The sequence below is a fragment of the Bos taurus genome, chromosome 12 (genome assembly GCF_002263795.3).
Source record: "Bos taurus isolate L1 Dominette 01449 registration number 42190680 breed Hereford chromosome 12, ARS-UCD2.0, whole genome shotgun sequence".
NCBI lineage: Eukaryota > Metazoa > Chordata > Mammalia > Artiodactyla > Bovidae > Bos > Bos taurus.
The window spans coordinates 2,723,986-2,748,704 of record NC_037339.1 but is presented as its reverse complement, the minus strand read 5'-3'; the positions used below and the strand labels follow the sequence as shown (position 1 = coordinate 2,748,704).

Here is a 24,719-nt window from a genome sequence, read left to right as displayed (position 1 = left end):
ACTTCAGCTTTTTCAGCATTACTGGTAGGGGCATAGACTTGGATTACTGTGATACTGAATGGTTTGCCTTGGAAACGAACAGAGATCATTCTGTCATTTTTGAGATTGCATGCAAGTACTGCATTTCAGGCTCTTTTGTTGACTATGATGGCTCCTCCATTTCTTCTAAGGGATTCCTGCCCGCAGTAGTAGATATAATGGTCATCTGAGTTAAATTCACCCATTCTAGTCCATCTTAGTTTGCTGATTCCTAGAATGTCGATGTTCACTCTTGCCATCTCCTGTTTGACCACTTCTAATTTGCCTTGATTCATGGACCTAACATTCCAGGTTCCTACGCAATATTGCTCTTTACAGCATCGAACCTTGCTCCTATCACCAGTCCCATTTGCAACTGGGTGTTGTTTTTGCTTTGGCTGCATTCCTTCATTCTTTCTGGAGTTATTTTTCCACTCATCACCAGTAGCATATTGGGCACCTACTGACCTGGGGAGTTCATCTTTCAGTGTCCTATTATTTTGCCTTTTCTTGCTGTTCATGGGGTTCCCAAGGCAAGAATACGAAGTGGTTTGCCATTCCCTTCTCCAGTGGACCACATTCTGTCAGACCCACCTGGTCCCATCACTTCATGGCAAATAAATGGGGAAAGAGTGGAAACAGTGGCTGACTTTATTTCCTTTGGGCTCCAAGATCACTGCAGATGGTGGTTGCAGCCATGAAAGTAGAAGACGCTTGCTCCCTGGAAGAAAAGTTATGACCAACCTAGATAGCATATTCAAAAGAGAGACATTACTTTGCCGACAAAGGTCCGTCTAGTCAAAGCTATGGTTTTTCCAGTAGTTGTGTATGGATGTGAGAGTTGGACTATAAGGAAAGCTGAGTGCTGAAGAATTGATGCTTTTGAGCTGTGGTGTTGGAGAAAACTCTTGAGAGTCCCTTGGACTGCAAGGAGATCAAACCAGTTCATCCTAAAGGAAATCAGTCCTGAATGTTCATTGGAAGGACTGACGCTGAAGCTGAAACTCCAATACTTTGGCCACCTGATGTGAAGAGATGACTCAACCAAAATGACCCTGATGTTGGAAAGGATTGAGGGCAGGAGAAGGATGAGATAGTTGGATGGCATCACCAACTCGATGGACATGAGTCTGAGTAAACTCAAGGAGTTGGTGATGGACAAGGAGGCCTGGCGTACTGCAGTCCATGGGGTTGCAAAGAGTTGGACATGACTGAGCAACTGAACTGAATTGAACCGATAGACAGAGGAGCCTGGCGAGCTACTGTCATGTGGTCAAAAAGAATCAGATATGACTGAGAGACTAATGCTTTCACTTTGAACCTTAAATAATGCATAATATGTTAAAAGGCTGTTGTAAAGGAAAATGAATAGGCAGTCCTGAAATGATAATCTAATAATTTGGCTTCCAATTTCATCATCAGAATCCCTTTAAAAAATTTAGGTATCAATTAGCATAACATGTATAACAACATAGATCTGTAGGAACCTGGATTTATGTTAATGATATTCACTGGAAGAAGACAATTTCTGGAATTTTCAAAGCATTTTTATACAATGGCTAGAATTTCAAAAGGGATAGTAAAGGGGAAAAAATATCATTTTATGGTTTCCGGAAATAAATTAAGATTCCTTTTAAGCTCCTGTCGTCTTGGAGATGCTGAAAAGAGAGTATGAAGCCAAATGTGATGCTCAAAATCTAACAAGGTGAGTAGCAGGCAAAGAGACCCTCACAGTCAAACTCTAATTAGGGGCATGGCTCACTTTCATTCTACCTCAAACTCCATTCCCACCTTAGCTGTAACCTATTCCCTTACATCTACTTTAAAAGGCAATCGCCTACTTAGGAATAATGAAGTTTTATGGTTTAAGGTTCCATTATTTTCTTTTTATGGGGAGATTTGGATTCAATTCTGAAATGTCATCCAGTCGCTGTGGCTCTTTGGCAGCTCCACGTGTTTTGCTAAACAGTAGCTCTTGAGCATAATGATTGAACAGTTTGGCCCTAGGACCTATTTTAAGAATAGTCATGCCTGGCAAGGGTGTATAACAGCTACCACTGACCAATTCACCAGACAAAAATAAAGAGTGGGTCACTGATAGCTACAATTCCTGGATCTCAAAATTTTTAATAATTAACATGAAGAAAAACACAATGAAGGCCAGTTTAAAAAATTTTCATTCACATTAGCCGTTTATATATTAAGACCTACAGACAGTAAAGCGTCTGTCTACAATGTGGGAGACCTGGGTTTGATCCCTGGGTCGGGAAGATTCCTGGAGAAGGAAATGGCAACCTACTCTAGTAGTCTTGCCTAGAAAATCCCATGGACAGAGTCAGGCTACTCCGTCCATGGGATCACAAAGAGTTGGACATGACTGAGCGACTTCACTTCACTTCACAACTTTCCAAAATTTACACTCTGTACAAAAGGTTGCCACAAAACTTACTACCAAAATCCACTGATGCTTATCTATAAAGGAGAGTTTAATAAGATGAAAGATTTGTACATTATAGATTTAGTTTCTAACTAGTAAACTCAGATCTACACTGAATTACATTTTAGGGGGTTCCCTTGTGGCTCAGCAGTAAAGAATCCACCTGCAATGCAGGAGATGCATAAGACTCAGGTTTGATCCCTGGGTGGGGAAGATCCCCTGGAGAAAGAAATGGCAACTCTCTCCAGTGTTCTTGCCTGGACAATCCCATGGACAGAGGAGCCTGGTGGGCTCAACTGAAGTGGCTGATCATGATATTTTAAAATGAGAATGAATAACCTAAGAAACAATCATTTGTGGCTAAACTAACATTTTGAAATCATTAATAACTCTTGTTTTTGAATAAACACTATTGTAACAACTAAGAATTTTAGATTTACTTAATATAAATAATTGCATTTTTTAGCTTTAACAGAAGTTTTTTCAGATAAGTTACTAAAATGTTTACTTGCTAACATAAACATTAGATGTTTGGCATATTTTAACTATTCAAATACATGTTAAGAAAAGGATATATATGTGTATATAGTTAGATTAGATTGCTTTTCTTATTTTTAAATTACTTTAAATATTTTACTGGGAAACTTATGGCTTCCCACAAGCAGGTCTTTGCTTTTGGACCCCTTGATGATCACTTAGTTGTCTGTGTTCTTGCTAAATTCTCTCCTTTGACCTGAGAGAAAGGGGAGGGGAATCTATTTTGGGGTGTGTCACTAGCTTGGACGGAGCATCCTTGTCAAGGTACTGACTTTTTATTCACTAATTCAAATAAACAAAATCTCCTTGCTCAGAAACACAACTGTATCTCAAGGTCTGCCTCCCTATAGTTTTCATCCAAAGTTGACTAAAGGAATATTATGACTTTAAAAATCCTAATTATACCTCCTTGCTTATTGTTGGAAGAAACACTTGCATCAGAAACCAGTGTTTCTTGGTTGCCTCTTACCTCTGTCAACTGTCCTGTGCTTCCCCTCATAGCTGCAGCCTCCTGTCCAGGCCTGAGCATGTCCTTCAGCCTCTGCAGACAGATGCCCTGGGGCAGACTGCTCAGTTTCGGGGCTTCCCTGCCTTCCTCCACCCCTGGGAGACTGTGTCAACTTCACTCTCCTTTACTGGCCAGACGGCCTCTCCCCTGTGTCTGCTCCCCAGTCCTAAATTGACACTTACCTGCCATCTGGTGTGTCCAAACTTTTAGGTTGAATTTTAGTTTTGTTTCTGAAAATCTCAAGCCTTCGCAAAATCATGTGAAGACCAGATAATCAGGATTCCTGCATTTAGCTTCCTTCCTTGCTGTTAAGGGCTCCTGTCTGCTTAAATGAGTAAATATCCTTCATCTTTCCTGATTTTTAAGATGTGTTCTCAGGAAAATACGAATTGCAACTGGAGGGTAAAACACACATTTCAGCAACACAGATGAGAACAATTTATTCCCACCTTGACTATGGATCACACTCTGTTCCCCAGTGTCTATAAACAGGGCCTGGTTCATTGTTCTAATTAATTAACTTTATTAACCTGGAGCTGAAAGGAGGTGGCAACTTAAACAAGGAAATAAAAAGCAGTGGACCTCGCCAGACTAGTTCCATATAACTGCTTTTTAACTGAAGGTAAAAGAGCAGTCACTTGCTTACTGCATGTCATAAAGCAAAAGAGATGCTTAGATAGACCGCAGAGCACAGTCTCTTTCCCCCTAATCCACAGAATATGCTAATTACAAAACAAAAAGGTGCAACTTTTTTTATTTAGTGCAAAGAACAAAGTTTATTTTCTTTGATATAGAATTAATAGAATTAATGATGCCCCCAATAGGATAAAATTGCAACCTTTACATAGGAAGACTTTCCTTGAAACACTTCAGATTTTTGTTAAAGTTATTGATTGTCAGATCAAAGGAACTGCAATTTCAAGTCTGTTCACAGAAATTAAAAATTCTTAATGTGGAAAGTTTCAAAATGGCAATTCGATCCCAGAATCATCATTATTAGGGGGAAAAAAACGCTCTCTCCCCTAAGAGTTTCGGCAGCACTGTAACATGACATCCATTTACACTAAGGTATGTGTGTTCTGCAAAGAGAGGACATCTATTCCCATTACATCAGTTTTGGAAATGTGTTCAGTTGCCATATAGTCTCCAACAGGGTCTAGTTAACATGAATTCAACAATGATCATAATGAGCTTACCAATCATCTCCTCACAGCTTTATTATATCCAGTTTTATGTTTTCTGTGCTATGTTAACAGCATACAGATCCCAATTAAGGAGGAACCTGGCCCTTTATAAATAACATACACGGACTATACATGGATAAGTAGCAAGACTGGAGGCTGATGATTTGATGTTCACTAATGCTGAAAATAGTAAAGTAAAAATCACAGTGACTTGAAAAGATGGTATTTTCTTAAGGACACACTGTTGAACACCTGGCCACCTACCTGCTCTCTGAAGCATTATGTATAATTCAACCACCAAATATAGAACACACGAACACCAGGAGACAAGAAAAGCATTTAAAGCCCATTACAATCTTGAATAAGCCAAAACTTCAAGTACATAGGAGAAGCACTGCAATCATGTATTTAGCTTTATTTTTCTAATATATATCCTAATTTAAAACTATATAAAGTCACTGATATAAAAAGCACTTTTTTCAAGTGTTACAGCTTACAGCATGGCTTTATATTTGGCTTAATCATTTTTTACCAGTTTAATTTATAAAGCTCGTAATCTTGCCAGCAGGGCTTCAACTTCAGGAATGGGTTCGTTTTTAGAAACAGAGCCAATAAGTCCCATTTCCTTTTCTCTGTTGCTTTCTGCATCACAGGCCTCCTTCTTCTCAACTGCCTTGGTCCTCCCTGTAGACGTGTGAGTGTCTAGATTATAATTAAGCTCCTTGGCGACTGCAGTCCTTGTTGAGCTGCAATTGATACTGTAGTGTGAACGTGGCCCTTCTGTCAACTGCAACTTCTGATTTTCTACAGTAAGGAAGAAAGAAACATTAAACTTATTACTGTGATAAGCAAGGATTGTGCACATTATGAAACACGGAAATAATTATTCTCAACAAACAAGTCCTTTTTGACAGACTAAACTAAAAAATATTCAAGAGTAAGGAAGATTTAAAATAAACACACAGAGGTTAAGAATAAGCTAAAAAATATAAACAGGCAACTATTTCATTAGTATTAATGCTTACTTCCTGCTTCCTTTGTGCCTGAAACGCCCATCACTCAGTTATTAGCAAGGTTGGTCTTGCATTTCATTCAGGTCTCTGCTCAAGTGCTATTGGGAGAGGCCATCTCTGATCATCCATCTAAAATAGCACTCACCTTTTCATCACTCTGTCTTTTCCTTCACAGAACCTATGACCACGGGACAGATCGTATACTTGCTTACTTGTCTGTTGTCTATGTCTTCACTAGAACATAAGCTCCGCTGAGAGCAAGGACATTGTTCTAAACACTGCTTGTAACACTGGTGCCTAGGATGGCTGTGGAGCAAAGTAGGTGCTCAATAAATACGCAGTGGGCAAATTATTTCTACACCTAAGACAGGCATTAGTTTGAATAATAATGAGATTAATTTCCTTTTGAAAATAAAAAGAAGAAAAAACTAACAGGAAATTAAAAATCAAATTGTCAAAACTAACAGGAAATTAAAAATCAAATTGTCAAAATTTCCTAGCAAATCAAAATAATGTCATAATTTGCCAAATGCATACACATGTATCAATACAGACCTGTAAACTATACACACATGTATGTTCTTTGGTAAGTGACAGCAATCCCAACTTCTCCAGGCTGTGAGGGAAGAGGTATAATAGCTAACAGCTAAATGACTCTAGCCAATTGACTTTCCCAAAGAGCAACAGATTTTCTCCTAATTAATTCTCACATCGTACAACTTTATGAGTAATCTCATGTAGATCTCAAACTCAAAAAAAACCAAACACAGAACCCTCAATATTCTCATAACCTTGAACGTGGCCTGAAATGGCTTCAACAAACTTGACATGACATTTAAAGTTTTTTGGTTATTCGCTGAGAGATGTTCCATTATCCCAACAGCGATGACTTTGGAGCAGAAGCAGTCACTCATGACAGTGTGTTTTATGTGAGTGCTGAAAATTCCAACTGAAAACAGCTTGTACGTTAAAAGGCAGCTGCTGAAGGTATTTACTGCACTGTCATTTCCTGTCCGGGGCTCCCGGTGATGGATGAGTGTTTTACTCACTTTTCTGGACAATCTCAACAAATTTTAGAAGTCTGATCACCTTTTAGCTGTTGGAAGAAAATAAATACACTCTTCCTGTCACCTTCTTTATCAGGTGGGCAATTGTTACTCAAAAGTAAAAATCTACAGAGCAGTGACTTTCTCTTAGAATGTTTCTCTCTCTAGTTTATAACATGCGTATCATGTTTGCAGTAAAAAGCACAGCTAACACTGTATTCCTACAGTTCCCAAGACCACACACAAAAGTTTTTTTTTCTAGGATCAACTCTCCTGCCCCAAAGTGTTTGAAAACTGCATTGTAGCTAAGTGCAAATTTTTAGTCTGCTTACTGCTCCTTCCCAAACGTTCCTATCTTTTCTTGTCATTTGAGTTCTTGTGAACAACTCCATCATGATGATATCTCCAACAAACTATAATTTATTTTGCTGCTGGGCAACTCTCATTACATTTTTGATGGCAGAGAAGAGATTCGATTGGCTAAAATACAGGTCTATATTGGACACAGGTAAAGTCTTCCACGCTTTTCCCGGCTATAACGTATCAAGCCCAATCCCACATGTGGCAAAGTGAAAACAGCATGGGATTCTAAGGTCCGTCGGGGTTGAAGTCCAAGTCCCACCCCTTGGCTTTACAGGTTAGCTCACCTCTGTGAGTCTCAGGTTTCAACAGTCAGACTCCGAGAGCAGGTGTGAGAACTAAAGGGAAGGATGAGGGTGACAGTTCCTTCGAGGTACCTGGCTGTGCCTTCCTCTGCCCAAGCCTTCCAAGTGAGGCTTCTGCCACCCAAGGCTTGTTCAGATGCTCTGACCTTTCTGACTTTCTGGTGACCGTACTCATGAGGGTTGAAATACCATTTTATTAATAGCTTGTATTTATGTAGCACTTTTATTTTTAAAGCATTTGTTGTACTTGAAACATTGCCACTGTCATTTTATAGATTGAGAGGTAAAAGCAAAAAGAGGTTAAATCATTTGCTTAGACTTAGTTACTGAGTAAATCAGTGGCAGGAGCCAAATGCTGTCTCTGGAGATACTAACGCTGTCTTAAAGAAATTTAAAAAGCTTTTTGCCAAGAAAAAGTGCTAAGTAATTCAAAGCTAAGTTTCATAATAGCAATGTCCTGTACTCATGCTTCAAAATGCTTTCTGACAGACTTCCTGCCCGCATAACTCTGTGAATGGTGTACCTATGTCAGCTACCTCAGTATCTCCAAGGTCACACGCAGACTCCTTTTCTCTCCTGGTACTACCTCAACTCCTGACTCTGAACTTCAGGTACAACCTTTACCCTGACAGGGCCCTGGCACTCCTTGTCCATTCTCCTAGCCCATCCTCTCTCCTTTTGCTCTCTCAGCAAACACCCAGCCTGCTCCCCTTCACCTTCACCTCACTCACCACAGAGGGATCAGAAGAGACCCTCCATCAGCTGCTCACTGCAGCATCCACACTCCTTCCCCCCGTGCTCCCTCTGAGGACCACTCCTCAGGGTGGGCACCTGCCTTCCATCCTGTGGCAGCTGTGCCTTCTTCTCTCCTGCATTTTCAAGGTTTCCTTCTTCAGGCAACCATTTCCCTCAGCATACAGGTACTCTGCAGTAACGACCCCAATCTTTAAAGAAGAAATGTCTCTGTCTCCATATCCTGCTCTATTCCCTTTTCCACTGTTGGCTGCCTTGGTAACAAAACATCTCAGAAGAACTGCTGATACTGCTGCCTCATTTCCTTTCTTCCCTTTTTTTTCTTGAACCCGCTCCAATCATGCCTTTGACCCTTTATGCTCAGACACTCAGTTGTGTCTGACTGTTTGGGACCCTGTGGATTGTAGCCCACCAAGCTCTCTGTCCATGCAATTCTCTAGGCAGGAACGCTGGAGTGGGCTGCCATTCTCTTCTCTGGGGGTCTTCCCTTCTGACCCTTCACTCTTCTGAGACAGCTCTCGTCAAGGCCACTAATAAACTAGTGTTGCTAAAAACAAGGTTGGCTACTCCTTGGATACTTCTGTTCTCCTTTACTTGACCTATATCAGATCCAAGGATGAAATGCCCAGCAGAGGATGGGCTTTTCTTTTACCATCTGCTTCTGCAGAGAATTAGGTGGATAACACTGGGCAGCCAATGCAGGGAAAAGCGTTTCCACCCTATTGAGAAAACTTTAGATAGTTTTGGGCTAGCTTTAGGCACAAAGTGATAAGAAGAAAAACCAAGCTGGCATGTAACTCTTCTGTGGTTTTAGACGGAGAATCTTTCTTGAGAAGCAATAGACAAGACAGAATAACATAAAAAGAGGTCATTCCTGAGACCACTGAAGAAATAAAAAAGAAAGTAGAGAGCTCCTTTTAGAATGAGCGTATAGCTGTTAGAAATTCCTTGGTAACACTTCCCTCCAGCCTGCACCTTTATCTCTCAGCATCCCAACAGCCTCCATCCTGGTTCTCAGCCTTGGGAGGCCCAAGCTGTAGCACTGAGGAAGTCACATCCCAAACTGCAAAGTACGAATGAAGTTAGGTAGGCGAAGGATCCCCTGTCCCACTGCAAACTAGAGAAAATGTTTATGAGTAGAGAAAGCTCCCAAGTTGGAAGTACTCTTTTATACAGACATTTTATTACAATGTTGGTTCAGGTGTCTTTTGCCATTATTATTGATACTATTTTAAAAGTCTGCTATTGGTGGTTTCCTGTGGGCTGAACTGGAGACCCAAATTCCACACAAAAAACATGCACTTAATTTCTAAATGGTTCACTTCAAACATCAGGGCGATACTGCAACTCTGCAAGTTGGCAAAAACTCTATATACAGGTGCTCAGAGTTACGAAATAAATCGCAATTTGACGCCGGTAGGCTTGTATCTTTTTTTATGTGAAATTAGTTCCAAATACAAGGTGACACACTTGGACACATGGGCTCTTTAAATGGAGATGAAAGCATCAAGGCAAAGTAGAATGCTTCCTCGGAGAGGGCAGTGGCACCCCACTCCAGCACTCTTGCCTGGAAAATCCATGGACGGAGGAGCCTGGTGGGCTGCAGTCCATGGGGTCCCCAAGAGTCGGACACGACTGAGCGACTTCACTTTCACTCTTCACTTTCATGCATTGGAGGAGGAAATGGCAACCCACTCCAGTGTTCTTGGCTGGAGAATCCCAGGGACAGGGGAGCCTGGTGGGCTGCTGTCTATGGGGTCGCACAGAGTAGGACACGACTGAAGTGACTTAGCAGCATCAGAATGCTTCCTTAGTTCTCCAAAGACAGGAAACTTCTGCTATTATTTTATGAATCAAATCCAAGTTTTTTTTTTTTTTTTTTTCCACCTTTAAGATATTGTAATTGATGTCTGTGAAAAGAAGTATGATCTATCTAGGACTACTGCTAATATCCAGGCCATTGGTGACTGGAGTACAGATGGGCCAGGGCCAGCTGCTATTTTTAGTGCTAGGCCAGTAAGGAAATCCAATCTACACATCTTGTATTTATGTTTCTGTGGCAATAAACAGGGTGAGAATACACGTCATTATCCTTTAAGATAGGGAAACTCACTTATTTCCATTTAATTCCTTATGTGATTCTTACTGTAGACTTGGCTCTACAGTCCCACACAGTTGTTGTTGTTGTTGTTGTTTTCTGAAACTAAATGAAAAGTTGGAAATTGTTGAAAAGTTGAATGGGTCTCAAATACAGAGAATCTGCTAGACCTGAGAGAGAGAGAGAGAGAGAGAGAGAGAGAGAGAGAGAGAATAAAAGCCTTAAACCACAAACTGGGCTGGATCCAACATGACCTTGGCAGAATACAGAAGATTTGGATGACAAAGAAAGTTAGAAACAAAAAACCATGCCCAACCCACCCTCCTGAGTTAACTTTTCCATCATTTCTTGAGTAACATAAAAGACACAAGAACCGGGAAAGTCGCTGAGAAAAAAGAAAATATAAATGTATGTAATCCAGCATCTAAATGAGGAAGTATTTCAGCCAACAGCTGTTATGTTTCCTGAGCTAAGAAGGCAAGGCTAAGGCGCTGGCTGACAGCCCTTGGGGAAAACCCTCTCTGCTACAGGAAATATCAGTTATGGTTCAGAAAGAGGCATTATTTCCTTTAAGTCAGTATTGATCCTCCATCACATTGTGGTTCTAATGGGCACTGGGTTCTTAGAAGTGCCAATTCTCAGATGAAATATGAAATAGAGCTCCTGCCTTTTGTGGTCAATGGTGAGCCTGTGGTAGTTTGACAGGAGGAAGAATAGAGAACTCTGGTGTCCTAAATTGACTGCATCTCTTCAGTCTTCCTGAAATTTGATCTCTCCTTACAGTTCCTTACCTTTTGCTCTTAACTATTACTTTGACCTATTAAGCAGCTGTTTGGTTTACCCAGTAATACCATTTCTTTGGCAGGAGAAAAAATGACCCATAAATATAATTTTAAAGCACTACTGGGCCTACATGATAGTAAAGTGTGTGACAAATATATGTTTTTAATCTATGCAATAACTGAAGTTACTGCTGGCCACCTGCAGCCTTTACCCCTGTGGTTTTCCTTACTATTGATTTACTGGTGCTATAAATAATTGTCTTTTCTTTGCTTCATTTTGCTGTTTATTTTACTTTTTGTATTGAAAACATATAAAAAATGATCAAAAAGATAAAAAAAGATAAAAAAGATCAAAAGGGCATTTTGTATGTATCTAAAAATCTTTTAGGAGTGTCAAGAAATTCTTATAGAAACCAATTAAGTAGAAACAAAAATGATAAAAAAAGATTACTCCCCCAATTTAAACAAAAGAAAGCAGAGATGACAGATAAAAGCCATTTCTGAATAAAGGAGATAACTGACAATTAAATTAGGATTTTTGCATTAACTAGATATATACACTTCTATTCACTGGTCATATCAAACACTCTCTTCCAATAACAGAAGAGATGACTCTACATATGGACATCAGCAGATGGACAATACCAAAATCAAATTGATTATGTTCTTTGCAGTCAAAGATGGAGAAGCTCTATACAGTCAGCAAAAACAAGACTGGGAGCTGACTGTGGCTCAGATCATGAACTCCTCGGTGCAAAATTCAGACTGAAATTGAAGAAAGTAGGGAAAACCACTAGACCATTCAGGTATGACCTAAATCAAGTCTCTTATGATGATACAGTGGAAGTGACAAATAGATTCAAGGGATTAGATTTGATAGACAGAGTGCCTGAAGAAATATGGACGGAGGTTCGTAACACTGTACAGGAAGTGGTGATAACCATGTTCATGGATTGAAAGAATCAATATAGTGAAAATGAGTATACTACCCAAAGCAATTTATAGATTCAATGCAATCCCTATCAAGCTACCAACGGTATTCTTCACAGAGCTAGAACAAATAATTTCACAATTTGTATGGAAATACAAAAAACATTGAATAGCCAAAGCTATCTTGAGAAAGAAGAATAGAACTGGAGGAATCAACCTACCTGACTTCAGGCTCTACTACAAAGCCACAGTTATCAAGACAGTATGGTACTAGCACAAAGACAGAAATATAGGTCAATGGAACAAAATAGAAAGCCCAGAGATAAATCCACGCACATATGGACACCTTATCTTTGACAAAGGAGGCAAGAATATACAATGGATTAAAGACAATCTCTTTAACAAGTGGTGCTGGGAAAACTGGTCAACCACTTGTAAAAGAATGAAACTAGAACACTTTCTAACACCATACACAAAAATAAACTCAAAATGGATTAAAGATCTCAACGTAAGACCAGAAACTATAAAACTCCTAGAGGAGAACATAGGCAAAACACTCTCTGACATACATCATAGCAGGATCCTCTATGACCCACCTCCCAGAATATTGGAAATAAAAGCAAAAATAAACAAATGGGACCTAATTAAACTTAAAAGCTTCTGCACAACAAAGGAAACTATTAGCAAGGCAAAAAGGCAGCCTTCAGAATGGGAGAAAATAATAGCAAATGAAGCAACTGACAAACAACTAATCTCAAAAATATACAAGCAACTCCTACAGCTCAACTCCAGAAAAATAAATGACCCAATCAAAAAATGGGCCAAAGAACTAAATAGACATTTCTCCAAAGAAGACATACAGATGGCTAACAAACACATGAAAAGATGCTCAACATCACTCATTATCAGAGAAATGCAAATCAAAACCACTATGAGGTACCATTTCACACCAGTCAGAATGGCTGCAATCCAAAAGTCTACAAGCAATAAATGCTGGAGAGGGTGTAGAGAAAAGGGAACCCTCTTACACTGTTGGTGGGAATGCAAACTAGTACAGCCACTATGGAGAACAGTGTGGAGATTCCTTAAAAAACTGGAAATAAAACTACCTTATGATCCAGCAATCCCACTGCTGGGCATACACACTGAGGAAACCAGAAGGGAAAGAGACACGTGTACCCCAATGTTCATTGTTCATCGCAGCACTGTTTATAATAGCCAGGACATGGAAGCAACCTAGATGTCCATCAGCAGATGAATGGATAAGAAAGCTATGGTACATATACACAATGGAGTATTACTAAGCCATTAAAAAGAATACATTTGAATCAGTTCTAATGAGGTGATGAAACTGAAGCCTATTATACAGAGTGAAGTAAGCCAGAAAGAAAAACACCAATACAGTATACTAATGCATATATATGGAATTTAGAAAGATAGTAACAATAACCCTGTGTATGAGACAGTAAAAGAGACACTGATGTATAGAACAGTCTTATGGATTCTATGGGAGAGGGAGAGGGTGGGAAGATTTGGGAGAATGGCATTGAAGCATATATAATATCATGTATGAAACGAGTCGCCAGTCCAGGTTCGATGCACGATACTGGATGCTTGGGGCTGGTGCACTGGGACGACCCAGAGGGATGGTACGGGGAGGGAAGAGGGAGGAGGGTTCAGGATGGGGAACACATGTATACCTGTGGTGGATTCATTTCAATATTTGGCAAAACTAACACAATATTGTAAAGTTTAAAAATAAAATAAAATTTAAAAAAAAATTAAAAAAAAAAAAAACAAACCAGCTTGAACATCTGGAAGTTCATGGTTCACGTATTGCTGAAGCTTGGCTTGGAGAATTTTAAGCATTACTTTACTAGCATGTGAGATGAGTGCAATTGTGTGGTAGTTTGAGCATTCTTTGGCATTGCCTTTCTTTGGGATTGGAACAAAAACTGACCTTTTCCAGTCCTGTGGCCACTGCTGAGTTTTCCATATTTGCTGGCATATTGAGTGCAGCACTTTCACAGCGTCATCATCATCAGGAAAATGCAAATCAAAACCACAGTGAAATATCACTTCATACTTGCTAAAATGGTTATTATCAAAAGACAAGTAATAACTGTTGGAGAGGAGGTGCAGCAAAGCGAATCCTTGTGCACTGTTGGTGGGAATGTAAATTTGTGCAGCTACTATGGAAAGCAGCATGGAGGTTCCTCAAAAATTTAAAATAGAGCTGTCATATCATCTAGCAATTCTATTTCTGACTATTTATTTGAGGAAAGTGAAAACACTGATTTGAAAGAAAATATGCACACCCATGTTCACTGCAGCCTTATTTACAATAACCAAGATATGGAAACAGCCTAAATGTCCATCAGTGGATGAATGGATAAAGGAGATACAGACGAGAGTCAAAATTTACAGTCTTCCAGTCATAAAATAATTTGTAGGATGTAATATACAGCATGGAGACTACTGTTAATAATACTATATTGCACATTTGAAAGTTGCTAAAAGACTAGATCTTAAAAATTCTTACACTGAAAAAAATTATATAACTGTATATGGTGATGTTAACTAGACTTACTGTGGTGAACATTTCACAATATATACAAATATCAAATCATGTTGTACACCTGAAACTAATATAATGTTGTGTGTCAGTTATACTTCAATAAAAAATTTTAAATGTCAAAAAAAAAAAGGAAGTGGTGATAAAAACCATTTTCAAGAAAAAAGAAATGCAAAAAGGCAAAATGGTTATCTGAGGAGGTCTTACAAATGGCTGAGAAAAGAAAAGAAGCTAAAGGCAAGGGAGAAAAGGAAAGATACATTCATCTGAATGTAGAATTCCAAAGAATAGCACAGAGGAAAAAGAAAGCCTTCCTAAGTGACCAATGCAAAGAAATAGAGGAAAACAGTAGAATGGGAAAGACTAGAGATCTCTTCCAGATGATTAGAGCTACCAAAGGAACATTTCATACACAATAAAGGGCACAATAAAGGACAAAAACTGTATGGACCTAACAGAAGCAGATGATATTAAGAAGAGGCGGCAAGAATACACAGAAGAACTGTACAAAAAAGATCTTCATGACCCAGATAACCACGATGGTGTGATCACTCACCTAGAGCCAGACATCCTGGGCCTTAGGAAGCATATCTAGAAACAAAGCTAGTGGAGGTGATGGAATTCCAGTTGAGCTATTTCCAGTCCTAAAAGATGATGCTGTGAAAGTGCTGCCCTCAGTATGTCAGCAAATTTGGAAAACTCAGCAGTGGCCACAGGACTGGAAAAGATCAGTTTTCATTCCATTTCCAAAGAAGGGTAATGCCAAAGAACATTCAAACTATCACACAATTGCACTCAGTTCACATGCTAGTAAAGTAATGTTCAAAATTTTCCAGGTGAGGCTTCAATAGTACATGAACCGAGAACTTCCAGATGTTCAAGTTGGATTTAGAAAAGGCAGAGGAACCCGAGATGGAATTGACAACATCCGCTGAATCACTGAAAAAGGAAAAGAGTTCCAGAAAAACATCTACTTCTGCTTCATTGACTAAGCTAAAGCCTTTGACTATGTGGACCACAAGAAACTGTGCAAAATTCTTCAAGAGATGGGAATAACATATCACCTTCCCTGCTTCCTGAGAAACCTGTATGTGGGACAAGAAGTAACAGTTAGGATTGGACACAGAACAACTGACTGGTTCCAAATCGGGAAAGGAGTACATCAAGGCTGTATATTGTCACCTGGCTTATTTAACTTATATGCAGAGCACATCATGAGAAATGCCAGGGTGGATAAAGCACAAGCTGGAATCAAGATTGCTGGGAGAAATATCAATTGCCTCAGATATGCAGATGACACCACCCTTATGGCAGAAAGTGAAGAACTAAAAGCCTTTTGATCATGGTGAAAGAGGAGAGTGAAAACGCTGGCTTAAAGCTCAACATTCAAAAAACAAAGGTCATGGCATCTGGTCCCATCAGTTCAGTTCAGTTGCTCAGTTGTGTCTTTGCAACCCCATGAATTACAGCAGGCCAGGCCTCCCTGTCCATCACCATTTCCTGGAGTTCACTCAAACTCATGTCCATCGAGTCGGTGATGCCATCCAGCCATCTCATCCTCTATCGTCCCCTTTTCCTCCTGGCCCCAATCCCTCCTGGTATCAGGGTCTTTTCCAATGAATCAATTCTTCGCATGAGGTGGCCAAAGTATTGGAGTTTCAGCTGTAGCATCATTCCTTCCAAAGAACACCCAGGGCTGATCTCCTTCAGAATGGACTGGTTGGATCTCCTTGCAGTCCAAGGGACTCTCAAGAGCCTTCTCCAACACCACAGTTCAAAAGCGTCAATTCTTTGGCGCTCAGCTTTCTTCATAGTTCAACTCTCCCACCCATACATGACCACTGGAAAAACCATAGCCTTGACTAGACGGACCTTTGTTGGCAAAGTAATGTCTCTGCTTTTCAATATGCTATCTAGTCCCATCACGTCATGGCAAATAGATGGGGAAACAGTGACAGACTTTATTTTCTTGGGCTCCAAAATCACTGCAGATGGTGACTGCAGCCATGAAATTACAAGATGCAAAAAAAATAAAAAAAATAAAATAAAATAAAAGATGCTTGCTCCTTGGAAGACAAGTTATGACCAACCTAGACAGCATATTAAAAAGCAGAGACATTACTTTGCCGATGAAGGTCCACCTAGTTAAAGCTATGGTTTTTCCAGTAGTCATGTATGGATGTGAGAGCTGGACCACAAAGAAGGCTCAATGCCAAAGAATTGATGCTTTTGAACTGTGGTGTTGGAGAAGACTCTTGAGAGTCCCTTGGACAGCAAGGAGATCCAGCCAGTCAATCCTAAAGGAAATCTGTCCTGAATATTCATTGGAAGGACTGATACTGAAGCTGAAGCTCCAATACTTTGTCCACCTGATGAGAAGAACGGACTCATTGGAAAAGACCCTGATGCTGGGCAAGATTGAAGGCAGGAGGACAAGGGGATGACAGAGGATAAAATGGTTGGATGGCATCACCAACTCATCAATGGACATGAGTTTGAGCAAGCCCTGGGAGATGCTGAAGAACAGGGAAGCCTGGCATGCTGCAGTCCTTTGGGTCTCAAGGAATCTGACATGACTGATGAACTGAACAATAATAACAATAATTCAGTCTTGGTCTATTTCACTGTCCTTTGAATAAAAATTTAAAGACAGCACTGCTGTTTTGCACAATCACAGAACACATTTTCAATTCAAATTTTCATGTGCAAAGCAACTCCCTCTTAACTTTTACATACCAAAACCAACCAAAGCGTCTGTTTACTATTACTAGTCTTGCTATCTGTCACTGACAGCTGTCTCAAGCTACCAGGCACTAGTGGTCACCAGTGTGTGGCTTAGCAGCCATTAAGTAAATGGTTTTTAAAGTATGCAATTGCCTGTCAACTGATGGATACCAGATAGTAAATAAATTCATGGGTTGGTCTGGTAGTTTATGAGGAAGAATGTAGGCAAATTATACAGGTATATAGCTTGATATTACAGTTAGTGGATACATAATATATGTTAAACCTTTTGCTATGCTATGCTAAGTCACTTCAGTTGTGTCTGACTCTGTGTGACCTCATAGATGGTAGCCTACCAGGCTCCCCTGTCCCTGGGATTCTCCAGGCAAGCACACTGGAGTGGGTTGCCATTTCCTTCTCCAATGCATGAAACTGAAAAGTGAAAGTGAAGTCACTCAGTTGTCTCCGACTCTTAGCGACCCCATGGACTGCAGCCTACCACGCTCCTCCGTCCATGGGATTTTCCAGGCAAGAGTACTGGAGTGGGGTGCCATTGCCTTCTCCGTGTTAAACCTTTTACTGTTATTTAAAAATGTTTCAACAACTCTAAGATAAAAGTATTAACAACTTCTGTGGTCACTCAGACGGTAAAGAATCTGCCTGCAATGTGGTAGACCTGGGTTTGATCCCTGGATTGGGATGATCCCCTGGAGAAGGGAATGGTTACCCACTCCAGTAGTCTTGCCTGGAAAAATCCCATGGACCGAGGAGCCTGGTGGGGCTACAGTCCATGGGGTTGCAAAGAGTCGGACATGACTGAGCAACTAACACTTCGACTAACATTTAATAAATGAGGAAACTGAGGTTTAGATAAGTCCATGAACCTCAAGGTCACAGAGACTTCGATATTTGCCTCCAGCAAACAGAATTCACATCTTACTCCCCCACAGCTCTGGGGGCAGAGGATGAGGCCATGGCAAAAGACATACTGTGAAAGGAAAAGAGCACTTTACACTTGAGATTTGAGGAGAAGCCTATACCCCATGCTAATGACCAGGAAGCGGTACTGGAAAATAACCAGATGAATACTGTAGGAACTAAATATTTTCCTTAGGCCATTTCTAAGTGGGATCTTATAGTGTGCTTATGTATTTATATTTTGTATATTTCCTAAGTCAACATTTACTAGATACCGCAAACGCAGTTTTTTTTTTTTTCCCCTAAATGAGTAAGGTATGCTATTTCAATTCCATTTCACTTTCACAGAATCATATAATATCGAGGCCAACCTCAGGTTTGGAAAGACCCTTAGTGAGTTGCCAGAACCATCTATCCAAAGCCTGAATTCCCTTTACTCAGAATCCCATCCAATGGTTGTCCAGTCTAAATCTGAAGACCTCTAGTCATAGTCTCACCATCTCACAAGGCAATATATTCCTCTAATAATTAAATGTTTTAACTTATATTTATCTAGTGTTTGTTCCCCTAAGATCTTAGTCACTAGTCCTACTGATTTTTCCCACTAGGGCCGTATTAAGAGAGTCTCAAAAATATACAAGCAACTCCTGCAGCTCAATTCTAGAAATATAAACGACCCAAACAAAAAGTGGGCCAAAGAACTAAACAGACATTTCTCCAAAGAAGACATACAAATGGCTAACAAACACATGGAAAGATGCTCAACATCACTCATTATCAGAGAAATGCAAATCAAAACCACAATGAGGTACCATTTCACACCAGTCAGAATGGCTGCGATCCAAAAGTCTACAAGTAATAAATGCTGGAGAGGGTGTGGAGAAAAGGGAACTCGCTTACACTGTTGGTGGGAATGCAAACTAGTACAGCCACTATGGAGAACAGTGTGGAGATTCCTTAAAAAAACTGGAAATAGAACTGCCATATGATCCAGCAATCCCACTGCTGGGCATACACACTGAGGAAACCAGAAGGGAAAGAGACACGTGTACCCCAATGTTCTTTGCAGCACTGTTTATAACAGCCAGGATATGGAAGCAAACTACATATCCATCAGCAGACGGATGGATAAGAAAGCTGTGGTACATATACACAATGGAGTATTACTCAGCCATTAAAAAGAAAACATTTGAATCAGTTCTAATGAGGTGATGAAACTGGAGCCTATTATACAGAGTGAAGTAAGCCAGAAAGAAAAACACCAATACAATATACTAACGCATATATATGGAATTTAGAAAGATGGTAACAATAACCCTGTATGTGAGACAGCAAAAGAGACACAGATGCATAGAACAGTCTTTTGGACTCTGTGGGAGAGGGCGAGGGTGGGATGCTTTGGGAAAATGGCATTGAAACATGTATGTTATCATATGTGAAACAAATCACCAGTCCAGGTTTGATACATGATACAGGACGCTCGGGGCTGGTGCACTGGGATGACCCAGAGGGATGGGATGGGGAGGGAGGTGGGAGGGGGGTTCAGGATGGGGAACCCATGTACACCCATGGCGGATCCATGTCAATGTATGGCAAAACCAATACAATATTGTAAAGTAATTAGCCTCCAATTAAAATAAATAAATTTATATTACAAAAAAGAGAGAGTCTAATTCCTCTTCCATTCACCAGTTCTTCAACTATTTAAAGACAGATATCGCAATCCCCAAATCTTTGCCAAGCCAAACATCCACAATTTCTTCAACTATTCTTCCAGAGATCATAAGCTGAAGTCATTGTTAAGTTAACTCATTAGTTAACCCGCTGAATACTTATCCACCATGCTAGGTGCTCAGGCCTTGAGACATTCTGGGTCCTGTCATTTCTATTATGAACATGCAAAACCATTATTTAGTTAGTCCAAAATTCTGCAGAAAAAACAAACCCAACTCGTGTACCAGTACCAAAACACACGAGAACTGATGCTCATAGAATCTTTTTGAATATAACCTTATAAACTTGAAGTTGATTTTCAGCCTAATAAAAATCTGCTTAAAACTATCTGTGTTTATTCATTGGAGAATTCAGTCCTGCAATGCATGTAATGAAGATGATTTTAAATGAAATAACTTTAGGTATGACTTTATACATAAAAATGTTCCTTTAGGTCTCCCCAGCCTGTCACCACATATAGAGTCACATTCACTAGCCATATCGAAACAAAAGCAGCATGTTCAAGGAGCAAGAAAAACAAACTCGTATCATCTAATTCTGATCTAACTTGCTAGAATGTAAGCTCCACAAAGGCAACAATCTTTGTTTCATTCACAAAGAATAAATAAAATAGTTCTTAGAATAGTGCCTGCTTTATAACAGGTGTTTAAAACATTATTTCTTGAGTGACAAAACCTAAGCATGCCATAGTTTTACCACCTGACTTCATATTAATCCTTCCCAAAGAAAACACTTCAGAAGAACACTCCGAGAAACTGATGACATGTCAACTTTTATTTCATGTACACATTTGTGCTTTCTGGCCTCCTGAGGACCTAGCTTCGAGTCTAGAATGGCACTGTCCAATGGAGATACAACAAGCATCATGAAAGTGAGCTACACATGCTACTTAACACTGTCCAGTGGTCACCCTAAAAACTGGGGAAGGAAAACCCGGTGTAACTAGTCTGAACAAGGCAGTTTACTTAACCAATGTCAACTATTATCATTTCAACATGTAAGCAAAATAAAAAATATACTAGCGAAATCCTTAATTTTTGTTTTGTACTAAGTCTTCAAAATCAAATATGTATTTTATAGTTATAGTACATATTTTTTCCATATATTTATTCACATATAAGGACAAAAGCTTTGTTATATCTAATCTTTTCAGGCTGATATAGAAAACTGGTAATTCCCCCTAAATTCATTAATACAGGTGCAGATTATACTTCCTGTTATTCCTTGAAGCCCCATATGACCAGAGACTAGATGGGGTCAGTGAAAGTAAATGAAAGCAACATGTTTAATTTCCCATCTATGTCCTTAAAAGAAAAAAATCTTATTTACTTCTCCTCCACAAAGACTTAGTGTGAGAGGCAGAGTAGCTGTTTCAGAACCCGAGAAGGAGGTTCCATGTTGAGGACGGCAGCACACAGGACACAATGAAGCAGCAGCCCGCGAGCCTGTGGGAAGCGTTTTGTGCTGTGTATTTTCACAATGCAAAATATTGCTGTATTTTATAATCAATGTTACACTTAGATCTTTGTAATAACATTCTAAGTCCACAATTTAAATTACAATATACATATTTTAGGGCTTCCCTGGTGGCTCAGATGGTAAAGAATCTGCCTGCAATGCAGGAGACCTGGGTACGATCCCTGGGTTGGGAAGATCCCCTGGAGGAGGGCATGGCAACCCACTCCAGTGTTCTTGCCTGGAGAATCCCATGGACAGAGGAGCCTGGCGGGTCACAGTCCATGGAGTCACAGAGTTGGAGAAGACTGAGCAACTAACATATACACACATACATGTAATAATTCAAAGACAGAGTTAATTCAGAATTCTGTTCTATATGTTATAAATTTGTACTGTATAAGCACACAATATATATTTTTATAAAAATAAATATATATTTTCAGATAGATAATTTAATGAATAAATAACTGAAAATAGTTTTCTATTCAATAGAGAAATGGTATCTTTTCTGCTATCAGTTTGAGTGTTTCCAGGCTTCTTTGTAGCATTTGAGAAAAAGGGAAATAGTCTCAATTCGGAGAAGCCTAAATGTACCACAGCTCTTGAGCCAAACTAGTTACATGGAAGACTGGCAAAGCTCAAATTAATTTAAGTTAAATAAAACATGTCTTAGTTTGCTATTGAATTGGAATTAGCTGTTGTCTTTTTCCACATTATTAAATGTTGAAATGACCAATGGTTCTATGCTCCTAGTTCTTCTATTCAGTAGCTATTCTCTCTTTTATTTTCTATCTACATATACATGTCTCAAATACATATGCACAGCCAAAACTTACTTCCTTCACTCAAAATTCATAGACCCTATTGCAAGTACATCTTAATTCAGACTAGTCACAGTCTGAGAGCTCAAGAGCCACACACAGCTATTGGCTACTGTCCTGACAGCACAGGCCTAGAACCTGGGATTTCTACCAGTGCTAACACCTGTAAGAGTTTTGAATCAGGTATATTTACAGAAAACTCTAGTGATGTTGGTGGGAATGCAAACTAGTACAGCCACCATGGAGAACATGTGTGGAGATTCCTTAAAAAACTGGAAATAGAACTGCCATACGACCCAGCAATCCCAGTGCTGGGCATACACACTGAGGAAACCAGGATTGAAAGAGACACATGTACCCCAATGTTCATCGCAGCACTGTTTATAATAGCCAGGACATGGAAGCAACCTAGATGTTCATCAGCAGATGAATGGATAAGAAAGCTGTGGTACATACAAACAAAGAAATATTACTCAGCCACTAAAAAGAAAACATTTGAATCAGTTCTAATGAGGTGGATGAAACTGGAGCCTATTATACAGAGTGAAGTAAGCCAGGAAGAAAAACACCAATACAGTATACTAATGCATATATATTGAATTTAGAAAGATGGTAACAATAACCCTGTATGTGAGACAGCAAAAGAGACACAGATGCATAGAACAGTCTTTTGGACTCTGTGGGAGAATGTGAGGGTGGGATGATTTGGGAGAATGGCATTGAAACACGTATGTTATCGTATGTGAAACGAATCGCTGGTCCAGGTTCGATACATGATACAGGATGCTTGGGGCTGGTGCACTGGGATGACCCAGAAGGATGGGATGGCGAGAGAGGTGGGAGGGGGGTTCAGGATGGGGAACACGAGTACACTCGTGGCAGATTCATGTCGATGTATGGCAAAACCAATACAATATTGAAAGTAATTAGCCTCCAATTAAATATATATTAAAAAAAAAAAAGAAAACTCCAGTGATGAGTAACTATCTCAGATGGATTTTGTACTATTCACTTCAGTTCAGTCACTCAGTCGTGTCTGACTCTTTGCGAGCCCATGAACCACAGCACACCAGGCCTCCCTGTCCATCACCAGCTCCCGGAGTTTACCCAAACCCATGTCCATCGAGTCGGTGATGCCATCCAACCATCTCATCCTCTGCCGTCCCTTTCTCCTCTGGCCCTCAATCTTTCCCAGCATCAGGGTCTTCCCAATGAGTCAGCTCTTCGCATCAGGTGGCCAAAGTATTGGAGTTTCAGCTCCAACATCAGTCCTTCCAATGAACACCCAGGACTGATCTCCTTTAGGATGGACTGGCTGGATCTCCTTGCAGTCCAAGGGACTCTCAAGAGTCTTCTCCTACACCACAGTTCAAAAGCATCAATTCTTCGGCACTCAGCTTTCTTCACAGTCCAACACTCATATCCATACATGACCACTGGAAAAACCATAGCCTTGACTAGATGGACCTTTGTTGGCAAAGTAATGTCTCTACTTTTGAATATGCTATCTAGGTTGATCATAACTTTCCTTCCAAGGAGTAAGTGTCTTTTAATTTCGTGGCTGCAATCACCATCTGCAGTGATTTTGGAGCCCCCAAAAATGTGTACTATTAGAAAGCTAATAATTAGTATTAACAAAATTTAGGGATTATACCAAAAATAATTTTTAAGCTTTAGTTAAAAGTTCTAATTGATATCCTAGTAGAAATTAATATTGTCCATTTCCCCATATTTGCTAAAAATACTTCTAAATTTATTATGTCACCATATTGGGGGATGTACAGTTCAAAGGGCTAAAGTAAAAGTTATAAAATCAAGATCACAAGCCCCAGCTTTGTATGGATATGCAGTTTGGAATTTTCCTCCTCAGTATCAGGAATGCATTTAAATCAGCAAGTTATTTCCCTATGTAACTCAGATTAGAAATCTTAGTTTTGTTCTATGGTCACAGATTGTATGACAATAATAATTAGATATCAGGTAAATATGTGCTGTTTGAATTATATAGGGAAATAAATCGCAGATAAAAATACAACCCTAAAACTGAGAGAAAAAAAATTTCCCAAATACATACCTTATTGAGATTAGGTCCATAAGTGAAAGATAAAGTATTAAAGGAATCAGTTACTACAGAAGGAAAATGCTTTTCAAACATTATTTTTTTTAGCTACACGAAAAACATCCAAGTGAAAGAATGTAATGTTCCAAAATTTAGCATTTCATTGTGATTTTGTTTTATAAGGAAAGGAAGCCACAGTTGTACATTCCCAGGTAATTTGGATTTATGTAACTTCTGTGAACGGGAAAATAGGCAATGACTAAAGATTCAAAGTGCAATCGTGAAACTGAATGCTATAATGACATACCTATTGTTTCCACTGTCTCTGCTTTGACATATGTTTATGCAGCCACCAAGGCACAGGGAGACCAAGTTACCATTCAGATTCTTTTACTTTGCAGTTCTGTAGACGTTTTAGTAAATCAGTGAAAATTAGAAGGATCTAACATACCAAATGTG

General features: G+C 39.6%; 1 protein-coding gene across 1 annotated transcript in view; it reads right to left on the bottom strand.

Moving 5' to 3' along the window:
• Nucleotides 1–4,257: 4,257 nt before the first annotated feature.
• DIAPH3 (diaphanous related formin 3) overlaps nt 4,258–24,719 on the bottom strand; it is a 563,614-nt gene continuing 543,152 nt past the window's right edge. Inside the window, 1 exon segment of the mRNA NM_001192614.2 lies at nt 4,258–5,488. Coding sequence (NP_001179543.2) covers nt 5,226–5,488 — 263 coding nt within the window. The 3' untranslated portion in view covers nt 4,258–5,225.